Source organism: Tiliqua scincoides, chromosome 5 (assembly GCF_035046505.1).
Source record: "Tiliqua scincoides isolate rTilSci1 chromosome 5, rTilSci1.hap2, whole genome shotgun sequence".
NCBI classification, from domain to species: domain Eukaryota; kingdom Metazoa; phylum Chordata; class Lepidosauria; order Squamata; family Scincidae; genus Tiliqua; species Tiliqua scincoides.
This window is the reverse complement of record NC_089825.1, coordinates 69,300,546-69,312,127: the sequence shown is the minus strand read 5'-3', so window position 1 is coordinate 69,312,127 and position 11,582 is coordinate 69,300,546. Positions and strand designations below refer to the sequence as shown.

The window sequence follows — 11,582 nt, the reverse complement described above, 5'->3', positions numbered from 1 at the left end:
AGCCTCTGTGAAGAAACAGTTGAAATTAATGTAAGCAAATCAGTACAGCCTGTTCTTTAGTGTATATTAGCCCTGTCAAAGAGACAGCAATAAAAAGTGGCAGCAAAGTTAGTGATTCTCTATTTTTCTAAAGTACTACGTACTAAGCTGAACAAATGAAATGCTGAACCTCCATTCCTTGAAAAACAAGACTGAGCACTGAACTGCTGGCAAATACCCCTGTATTGATCACATTATTTTTCTCTATTGTACCAAGTATAGTATGGTATTTACTCAATAAGAAAGGTATGAAGATTACCTGATGAGCAACAATTGCTTCTCAGCAGACATACACAGTACATAGCTATGTTTTCCCTTTTCAGGCAATATATGCAATTAGCTTCCCTATACACATTACATCAAACAATTCAAACACTGCTTTGACCTTAGTTCATTGAAAATGGTTACAAAAATGGTTACAAAAATGTAACATAAATGGTTACAAAAACAATGAATCTGCATTTCTTCTTCTCTACCTTTGGTCTCCACCACTACAATTTGACCTTGAGTAGCCTCCAGTTTAAGTGAGCCAGGGAAAGAGTCTTTGTTCTGGTCGAAAAGTCCTTGCTCTAGTCTAGAAGGACTCTTTCTTCTGCACTGCAGGTAATTCTTGCTCCCAAGGAACAGCTATTTTCTTTGGAGGAAGAGAAACTGTGGATGCTCCCTCATGAAATTATGACTCTGTCACTGCACAGTAAATGACCAAATAACTTCCTGTACTTTCTGACTGGAAGTCCAACAGACTATTTAGTCAATATTATTAATTAAAGAGGTGCTTTTAAAGCAAGTGACCCAAGTAGAGCATGTCATTTCTACATGAAAAAATTTCAGATTGATAATTTGTGAGGAACAGAGCTTCCATATCTCATAGATGACAGAATCTTCTAGAAGCATCTGTTCATGCATAAGACAGTGTGTATACAGTTAAACAGGGGCCCAATTTGTTTCATTAACTGTAAAACATAAGGGCATTGATGAATACATCAACTTAAATGCTTGTTTGACTTCCAGTTTGAGGCAGTGCAAATTTAGGAACTGTAACCAATAGTGCCATTTTCAACATGCCTTGCACAGTAACATTCAAACTCTTTTTTTCCTGTCACTATTCTGTTACCCAGAGCTTTAACGGCACATAGCTTGCAAGAAACAAAGGGATTTTTGTGAGATTTGGGGGGTAAAAGTGAGGGGAGGTAATTTCCCTTCTCTTTTTGAGAACTGTGATAAATTGTGACTTCAGTCCTCCAGTAGAGAAGAATAAGATTTTAAGAAGTTTAATTTTTCTAGTTCTTGTTCACAAATGGAGTAGTGTAATTTGTTTCTCCACAATAGCACCTTTAAAAAAAATGAAAGGAGCTGTTTAGCTTTAGAAGTCGGATATTTTGTCTGTTCCCCATTAAGTTCAACAAAAACTAAATTTAGCGATCAAATGCTCCTTGAAAAAGCTACCAACACCCGCAGCTTTCACAATAAGCACTAGAGGGAAGAAAGGGTTGCAACTACAGCTGAAAGTGCAAGACAGAGAAGGAGGCATATAGGAATGTCTGCAATCTGCTACCAGTATGGGTGAGGTGTGGTGAGAGAGCCCTTGGATGTAGCTTCTTGCTTCCAAGTTGATAGGCTTTGCTGTTTCCTTTTCACTGTCACCAGGCATGAGGAATGTAATGAAGTGGTGCATTGCTGCAAGAGTCTCAGTAGATATCAACATTGGTTCCAATTCCCGCAAATGCAGCTCACTGACATGGTCTCTCAGGCATTCACAGTAACTGAAATAGGTGGGACTCATCTAGGTCACTGTCTCAGGTTGACTCGCTCGTTTCCATCTCCAAGCTTACTTGCTTCCTTGCACTTTCTGATCATATGTGCCAGCGTGCTTATACCCAGGCACATAGCCAGAAGTGTCCACCAGATCTTCACGTCCCGCTTTGCCCTTGCCTTTCCCAGTTGGGTCAAATCTCTCTTTGTGGGAACCGGTGAAACGCGTCGTGTCTGTAAGTCGTGAGACAGTCGGAGATGAAATGGCTTTCTATTTAACAGAAAGGGAAAAGGAGGAGGAAGTGTTAGCACGGCGAAGAACATAAGAATAAACCAACACAGTGGTTCTAACATGACGGCACTGAGGGACTTTTATTCTAATGTGCTTGTTTGTTGAAAGTAATCAAACAAGACTGGCTCAACAGTTGGTTGCCTTAAAACAGGGAAGATGGAAGTCATCTCCATGTGGGAGACACTCAATTCACAGGGAGGGCTGGCCGTGTGAAAAATAGTATGAGCAGCTGGACACAGTAGCATAACCAGAGGGTGGGCACTGCAGATGGGCTGTGCACGCGGACCCTCCCACTAGCCACTGGAGCCATTCCAGGTAAAGACGGCAAAGCACAGGCAGCACCTCCATGTTGCCATCTATGCTTGGAATTCCAACAGCAAGTGGAAGGGGAGTCGCTTACACACTGCATTGTGGTGCCTGCAGTGTTTACTATGCCACCACCCCACTAGCTATGCTCTTGGCTGGACACGCATATGGTGCCCCTTGAATCATCCTGCCCCTTGTGGCAGAGCCTTGTCACAGCATTTTCTTCAGAAGTCAATTCCTCAAGGTTAGGTTTTTTTTGAATGGCTGGCTGTAACAGTTTGAGACCACTGAGATTATTGCCACAGCCCTCAGATTTCCAAGCTTGAGGAGGCAGCATAGTTAGTCATTCTAAGCAATATCATTCCACTCAGCTCTGTGCACATCTTCCAGCATCTGCTGCCCTCCCCTGCGCCTCTACCTCCAGTCCCTTCCCCAGGGACCTCTTTCCTCCTGGCAACTGCCCTATAGCCTCTATAGCAGAGCACCCTCGCAGCTGGCCATTCTTCCCACCCCAGAAAGAACAAAGCAAAAATGAGGGGGGAAAGATCTTTTGCACCTGCTCTCTCTGCCTCTGCAGCATCCCCTTAAAAATGAGAGAAAAGGGGGGGGGAAGACCCAGAGTTCCTGCAGGAAAGAAGGGCTAGTGAAAAATGCTGGATTTACTTTGTTGACAAAAACTAGCCATTTATGTCCTGATATTGGAAACAGATTCATCCTAGACTTTGGTCTGGCACAAACGTAGCCCTGTGTTCAGGTATGTACAAAGAGCCCACCAATTGCAAGAAAGTGGTGAAATTGTGACTACTGGAGAGGAAAAGGGCATATTTTAATTATAAAGAGAACGTGAGAAAAAACAGGATTAGATTTTTGGCAAAATGAGTCTATGTTCTCTAATTATGTATGGTAGACTTGCTAGGTAGCCCACAGTGCAATGTGCATGCATTCAGGTTTATGGGAGAGCAACACCATCTGTCCTTTAAGCCTTACTATTTAAAGGGGGAGGTGGCAGGCTGTGCATGCTTAGTGGAAAGGAAAAGGCATTTTGCATGTGCTCAGGGACATACTTTGTACAATCCCACTTGCTAAGAGAAACAAACATTGGCTGCCAAATTTGTACAGCATTTGTGAACCCCTAAATGTGTGTGTGTTTGTGTGTGTGTGTGTGTGTGTGTGTGAGTGAGTGAGTGAATGAGTGAGTGAGTGAGTGAACTAGATGCTTGACTAGTAAACCAAGCTTATACTTTTTCACTCTAGCTAGGCCATCCTGAAGGAGAGCACTGTTCGAAACTGTTGAGGCTGTTACTCAGTGAAGCTATATGCACACATGAGAGATAACCATGCATATAGCTCAAGGTTTCTTTGCAATTTCCACTGCAACTTTCACTGCTTAAGAGATTAGCTGTTTTTCAGTTCTCAGTTTAAAATGAGTTGCCTTTTTATAGCATGCAATCAAAATTTGCAGGGTCTTCAGGATGTTTTTCTTTTCTTTTTACTGTGATTCACAGACTACCTGAAACTTAATACCAGCGGCAGTTACTTTTTTTTTCCAGGCATATCTGTTGCACTCAAATGATTTGACAAGTGTGCTATCTCCTTTTTATTCCCCATCACTGAATTTTATCCAAAGCGACATCATCTAGTGAGGTTTCTAAATTTAGTAGGCTTTTGCTCTAACTAACCTCAAAGGGTCAAATTACATTTGAGGTGTCTGTTTCTTGTGAGTAAGTCTTACTGAACACAATGGGCATACTTTTAAATAAATAATATTGTTTTTAAACAACTCTAGTTATCATGATGAATGTGCAAGTTTAGCTCTTATTTTTATTTTTGTAGAAAACGCAGGGTGTCTTGTGAGACACTGTTAAAATGCTACAACATTTTCTGTCCTGGTCATCACACACACCCTGCAACACTACTTACATTTTTAAAGAGGTATATATAAGTAGTGCTTGATTCAGACAGAAAACATGATGGAGGCTAAGAGCAAAAACCTTCTATTTGCAGTTGTGTGATATTTTGTGCATGCACATTGTGCACACACAATTTAAATCAGTAACATGAAAAACAAGGACCAAACTCATGGGCATTTGTCATAAAATGAAGTTTCACCTTAACTGACAAGGCCACCGTATGGTTCAAACAATAGTGATGGACACCTGCTTTCCTTTCTCAATTCCTTAACTTGGTCTGTTGGAGTTTCTGTTAAGTCTTCTGAGGAAGACCCACAATTTTTGAAATCCAGTTACCAAAGTCCTTGCCTAAACTGTCCTTCTCCATTGTTCCAAGCCCCAGGGTGTTCTGCCTAAGCCTTTAACGTTTTGCATGTTTCTTAGTTTTGGACATCTAAGTCTAATGAAGAACGCAGAGCTTAAAGAATTTTAGAGTTCAGTTGGCTCAGTGCCCACTGAAAGCAAGATCATAAAGCAATCTAAAATGGCACCAGAATTTCGAGATCAGGTTAGTGCTAGCCCTCCCTTCCCTACACAGTGCCACTACAACCTGAGGTTACAGGTTGTGGATTTTTGGTTGTGGACAATTGGTAAGCAATGTTTAACAAGATAAAAGGCAGCTCTTTAGAGGCTCCTTCCCAATTGATCCTAGTTGAGCACCCTGTGTTCCTCAAGTCTACCCAAAAACATGAAGGAACATCACCACACCCTTCTTCAAAGCTGGTGACTGCCAGCCTTTCTGGCTACCTTGGAGTACACATCATCCTGGGAGACAGAATGATTGAGCATTCTGTCTCCAGAGGCATGAACTTCAAAAGAAAGAAGGAATCTGAGCCAGGCAAATCCATGGCTCCATCAAATGTGTTCAAAAGATCTTGGAGATAACGATCCCCATGGTGTAAGAGTTTCCACTCCTTTGTTTTCTACCGCTCACTGTGGGTGTCATGAAATTTATAGAGTTGGGTGGAAAATTTTCAGTACCAGCTGCTCTAGACTTGATTAATGTTCCTCATGCTTTGCATGTATCAACCAAAGCATGAAAGGAACAGAAAAGGTCACCAGTACACACACCAGGGGTAATCACTGGAAGCAATGAATTTGATCCCTTGCAGAGTTTCATCTATTCCTCACTCTGTGGTAATTAACTATGGGCATGTCATATCATTCCAAAGTCAAATCTCAGCAGACACATTGTTCTTAACATATAGCTCTTAACTGTACGTTTCATTGCTTTTTTTAGTAGTGAGTGGTTGGTCACAGAAACCCACAAGATTGTCTTTTAGGGATGCACCTTCATATACACAATGACTGGTACTTGCACTACCTCACATACCAAATGGAGAGTCTTATTTGTACATCATGCTTGAATGTCATACATTCTAGCTGGCATAAACCACATTATCTGAGATAAGGGGAATACATGCTCTCAATTATAGCCAGTTTGTCAGCCCTAAATTATAAGGGCAGCACTAAATTATGTCCCCTTCTCTTTAGACATGTAAAAATTGGGCAACTTCCTAAGACTATGACAGACTTACACCAGTGATGTTCCTAGGTGGGGTAAATACCCCAGGGCATCATGCCTCCAGGAGCGAACCATCTCCCTTCCCCCCCTGCCGCTCGGGGGCCTTCGGACAGCCGGGGAGGCTGTGTGCAACCTCCCCAGCCCTCTGAAAGCCTTCTGAGGTCTCAGGAAGGTTAAAAATCACTATTTCCAGTTTTGAGCAGAAATCCAGAAGTACAGATTTTTGGCCTTCTGGAGACCTCAGAAGGCCTTTGGAGGCTTGGGGAGGCGGCACACAGCATCTGAAGGCACTTCAAAGCCCCTCGGAGAGGAGCAGAGAGATGGCACTCGGCGGGGAGGGGCGGCACTCTCTGGTCCTGACTCTAAGTGGCTCGGAGGCCAGGATCACCAGTGATATACACACACTCTGTTGTAATCTATGATGAGTCAAGAAAGCAGAGTCTTTAGCTTGGCTACAGACTCACTGAGTGAACTTGGGAAACTTTCTCAGAGAACATTTAGTTTCTATAAAGGTGCCACGGATCTTGAACACAGGACTCTGGCAGCTCCCTGACCACTCCACTACAATACTTTGGAGGGAGCATCTAGTAGTCTTACAGAATGACCTTGCTTAGCAAAAGCTAAGCATCTAACAAAAGATTGCCTCTCAAAGATGTTATTAAATTGGATGAGCATCGACGAGGATCTACAAAAAATGCCACGGGAGAGAACGGAAAAGATATTATTCTAAGAGAAGCGTTGCGGGAGGAGGGCAAGATTTATATCAGGCTATCATACCGTGACTCCAGATATGATTGGACATTTCCCTTCAATTAGTTTGTGCATTTCTTGAACTGCTTCCTCATTGCTCTTATCTTTAAACCGCTTCTTAGAGAGTTCCTGAAGCGCTTCCTTGAACTGCTCAAAAGTAACTGTCCTGGATTTTCCCCTGGAATATAATAAATAAAAACAGCAGGCATTACAAAAAAGTCTGTGCAAGAACATCCCGCCTACAATGACTACTAAAAGAACTTCACCATGTGGTCCAATAAAGCCTCTAATTTCCCTGTAATTTCCTTCAACGAAACCCATATGGTACAGTCACATCACAAAATTTACCATATTTTTCGCTCTATAAGACACACCTGACCATAAGACGCACCTAGTTTTTAGAGGAGGAAAACAGGAAAAAAAAATATTCTGAACCAAATAGTGTAATAAAATATGTCTCTCTGCTGCTCTGTTTCCATGCTCCTTAGCATATTTTACTACCTCTAGTTTAAAAGGAATTTTATATGCTAGCCTTTTCTGCTTTATCATCCTTGCACTGGTAGAATGAGGTACTGTAGTATTTTTCTGCAAGTGCATTGTCACTAAGCATTACATTTGCATTACCATTGAGCGCCTGCATTTGCATTACAATTTGCATTTGCATTACCATTGCATTTGCATTACCACTGAGCAGGCAGGCAGGACCCTGGCCAGGGGCAGAAGCACCTGCCAAGGAGGCTCTGCTGCCCTGAGAACGCCTGCAGCTTTGCAGTATTCGCTCCATAAGACGCACACACTTCTCCCCCCACTTTTTGGGGGGGAAAAAGTGCATCATATGGAGCGAAAAATATGGTAAATTGGTTTTACCCCAGCTGAACTGTCATGGCTTCCCTTGAAGAATCCTGGGATCCAATTTGGCAAGAGTGCTGAGAATTATCTGTAACAGAGACCACTATCCCTTCCTCACAGAATGACTGGTTTCCAGAGTTTTCTGGGAAGAGGGGATGACTTACATAGCTTTGGACATTACCTTCAAGCAAGGAAATGGGAAGCAGCAATGCCTGGTATTGTCCCCATTATGCAAACTTGCCCATTTGTGCTCTGGAGAAGCTGTGAACAATACATTGTTAAATAAGATGGAAAAGCAATGGAACAGGAAGTGCAAAACCCCTTTACCTCCTTGTAATACTACTCTTAAAAACACTTAGGGAAATAGTTCCTATAACAGCAAACTTTGTGGTCCCATGCACAGCAGTAAAGAGTGGCACCTGTGAGGTTTCTTCATACTCGGGGTTCTGCAGAAATGCAGAAAAATATTACAGACGGCCTGCATCTTACGCAAGGGTTATGTTCCAAAGAGTGACAGGACCATTGCAGCCTGGACGCATTTTACCAAAAACATAATTGTCCAGGACACAAATAATCCAGTACCACTTTGAGGCTGGCATGGAAAGCCAAAATCATGTATAGTCGAAACTCCCTTAAATCCAATAAGCATGCATTTTCTCTTTAAGAACTATAATCATAGTACAAGCAACACACAGAAACAGAGAGAACAGCAGCTGTGTTCTCCCATTTCAGGCTTGCTCCAAGGCATGTACTGAGTAAGTACTCAGTAAGTACTGAGTAAATGGAATGCCAGGCAGAATTGCCTGAAGTATTTACATTGTAGTTTTTCTCTGCCTTTTTGGGGGGTGGGGTGGGATGAGTATGTAGACTTGAATTCATGCAAGTCAACTGAGAAGTGGGCCATAAGATGTGTGTGCATATAAGATGTGGGCCAATTGTACTTTGCAAAAAAAAAAAGTGAGAGAGAACTCAAAGAAACGAAAGAGTTGCACATGTGCAAATGCCTCCCATAGGAACATCAGAAACAGTTAAAAGGACTGATAGAGTCAAAACCAAGAAGAGGAATTGCCCTTCGTGCGAGTTTTTAATAAGACCCAACTTGCATTGATTTAAACTCAAGGAGGTATCACTATGAATAAGTGCTACAGCAGGGGTGTCAAACTCATTTCATCCAGGAGGGCCACATTGGATTCATGACACCTGCTGAGGTGTATAGCACATCGTATTTGTATAACAGACACTGACCGTAGAGTGGGTAATCACTATTCACAACTATGTTATTGGCTATATCCACCTACCCCTATAATGCTGTTACTCACAACTGAACAATTTTGAAACAATAGAAATGAAAAAGCATCACTTTTGTGATGTGATTGCTGTTTATTTATGTTGCTACTTGCAAGTGACTGCCACCCTCAGAACTGCACTCACACTGAACTGAGTACAATACTTTGGCTTGTTCATATGAATAGAGAAAACAGCAGTTAACAAGAGTAAGTTGTCCCAAACATGAACATAAATTCTTGCAGCAAAGGCTGCCAACTGGAGGTATTTTGAACTTGCAAAGCAGTAAAATGCTCCCACATCAACCACACTGAATTTACCCCTCAGTACCAAACCACACTGCATATCAACTGTAAATCAACTGTAAATCAAGTCCAATGGGAGTTCTTATGGCATCTCATTCACCAGAAAATGGGTTCAGCAACATAAAAACTTACATTGCTACTTGCTTCCTGATGCCTGACATCTTTTAGCTTGGACTACAGCATCAAAGTTGGGAGCAAGTGCAGAGTGGTGACAACCCGCAAAACAGCATTCACACTGCTGAATACAATACTTTGAGTAGCTGGCAACCTTCAGCCTCGAAAGACTATGGTATCGCACTCTGAATGGTGGTTCTGGAACAGCGTCTAGTGAAAAGGCCAATTTGGGAGTGACAATCCCTTCCACACTGGGAGCAAGTGCAGTCTGTCCCTGGTCTGTCTCCCTGGCTATGGGCCTTCCTTCTTTGCCTCTTTGCCTCAGACTGTTGGCCAAGTGTCTCTTCAAACTGGGAAAGGTTTCAGTACAATACTTTAATTTGAATACAATGAGTTGAGTACAATACTTTGGTTTGTTTATATGAATAGAGAAAACAGCAGTTAAACTCAGGCTACAGTCCTAACCAGGTCTACTCAGAAGTAAGCCCTATTTTCTTCAATGAGGCTTACTCTCAGGAAAGTGTGGTTAGGATTGCAGCCCAAGAAACTTATTTTGCAGAAATTGGAGCAGACACACATGGACATGGCTACAATTTTTTTTATTTTTACAGAAGAGCAGGGAAAACAGCAGGTAGCTGCTGGCAGATTCACCTTTCTCAAAGTAGTGGAGTAGTAGTGGAGAGTGCTTGGAGGCAACCCAAATGTCTGAAGCACAAGGTGTGCTGGCGGGTGGGTGCAGGAACTCCAAGGGGTGGTGAGGCAGGAGCACTCGCTGGTGGCTGGTGCAGGAGGGCGAATGAAGCCCTGAGCAGGAACGCTTACTGGTACAGAGGGCAAACCCCTACGAGTAGCGCTTCTTGGTGTCTGGTGTGAGGGAGGGTGAAGCCCTGAGCAGGAGCGCTTGCTGGTGGCTGGTGCGGGGGAGGGGGCAAACCCCAACGAGGAGGAGCGCTTCTTGGTGCCCGGTGCAGGAGGGTGGATGAAGCCCCAAGCAGGAGTGCTCGCTGGTGGCTGGGGGGGGCGCGAAGGCAGGAGGGCACCTCACACCTCAGCTGCAGCGCGGGAAAGGCGAGCGTGTGCCTGCGCATGGGCTGAGACCAGAAAGTCTCATGTGAGCTCAAAGCCTATAAAAGCCCATGAGCAAACGGGAGGCTCGTATTCCTTCGCTGCTCCTGCTGCTCAAAGCTCCTGCTGCTTTGAAGCAGCAGGAGCAGCGGAGGAGGAAGGGGTGACATTAAGGCCTTCTGGGGCCTGAAAACATCCTTCTGACGGCCAGGGATGCTGCGCACAGCATCTATGGCCCTCAGAAGTCTCCAGACGCAGCTGGAGCCAGTCGCAGTTGGCGCGAGTGGGGGCGGGGTGACCCTGGAACTCCCCCAGGATCATGCGGGCCACCCGTAAAGGCTGCGCGGGCCGGATTTGGCCCACGGGCCGTACCTTTGACACCCTGTGCTACAGTGTTACACAAAACATAAAATCATCTGAATAAGGTGCATGGTTATTTATTTCCAGACTGCTCCACGGTGTGACTTTCTGAATGGTTTACAATAAATGTATACGGCAACAGTTCCCAAAGTTTCTGGGACTCTGGTGCTTTCAGAACCCGGAAGAGAGTGGCGGTGACGCAAAATGTATCATTTGATGACATCGCCAGCCACTCGCTTCCAGGTTCGGAGGCTGTTGCAAGCTTCCTAAGAAATAGTAAGAGGGTCAGGGGGAACAAGAGGGCTTTTTGCAGCATGCAGTTTTTGTACATTGCAGGTCAACCAGCTGTGCTGAGCAGTTCTACATGCAGCTCTACTTGCTATGATTAATTTAATTGGAATGTAATAATTTACATGTCTCTTAATCACTGAGGAGTGTAAAATCATGATGTCATTTCCTGTTTGATGCAACTTCCAGCCACAACATCAATAGGTCCTGGACAGATGGTTATTCCCAAAAATGGATCCTATGCTAAAAAATTTGAGAACCACTGGTGTACAGGATTGCAGTCCTAATCATGATCCTATCTAGGACTTAGGGTGGCAGATCTGATGGTCAGCTGCTGTAAGCCCTGGACTGGCAGCAAGGAAGTAGTGCTGCTGACATGTGCTTTGGGTTGCTAGTGCAAACAGCTAGAGGCCCTGTGCACACAACAGCAGCTCTTACACTCCCCCAGACAACAATGCACTAACAATTAGCCTGAGGAGTGTCACCCTTACTCCTGTGGTCTTTGGCCACAGGAGTGACTTGCCCAAGCTCAGAGCAGTTGCTTCTTCAGGCTAAGGCTCTAGTCTATACTTTTAAAACAACAATGTATGTTCATGCGCTCCTGTTGCTTTATCATGAGCAAAAACAACCACAATTAAATTTATATATGATGGAAAATGCAGAGGCTAAGTCATTGTCCTTCCTGACATGAAAATCCTAATAGA

At 43.7% G+C, this 11,582-nt stretch overlaps 1 protein-coding gene across 1 annotated transcript in view; it reads right to left on the bottom strand.

Moving 5' to 3' along the window:
- Positions 1–476: 476 nt before the first annotated feature.
- TPPP (tubulin polymerization promoting protein) overlaps positions 477–11,582 on the bottom strand; it is a 74,452-nt gene continuing 63,346 nt past the window's right edge. The window contains exons 3-4 of the mRNA XM_066628709.1: positions 6,641–6,791; positions 477–2,062 (exon numbers count right to left, since the gene is read on the bottom strand). Coding sequence (XP_066484806.1) covers positions 1,868–2,062; positions 6,641–6,791 — 346 coding nt within the window. The 3' untranslated portion in view covers positions 477–1,867. The remainder of the gene's footprint in view (positions 2,063–6,640; positions 6,792–11,582) is intronic.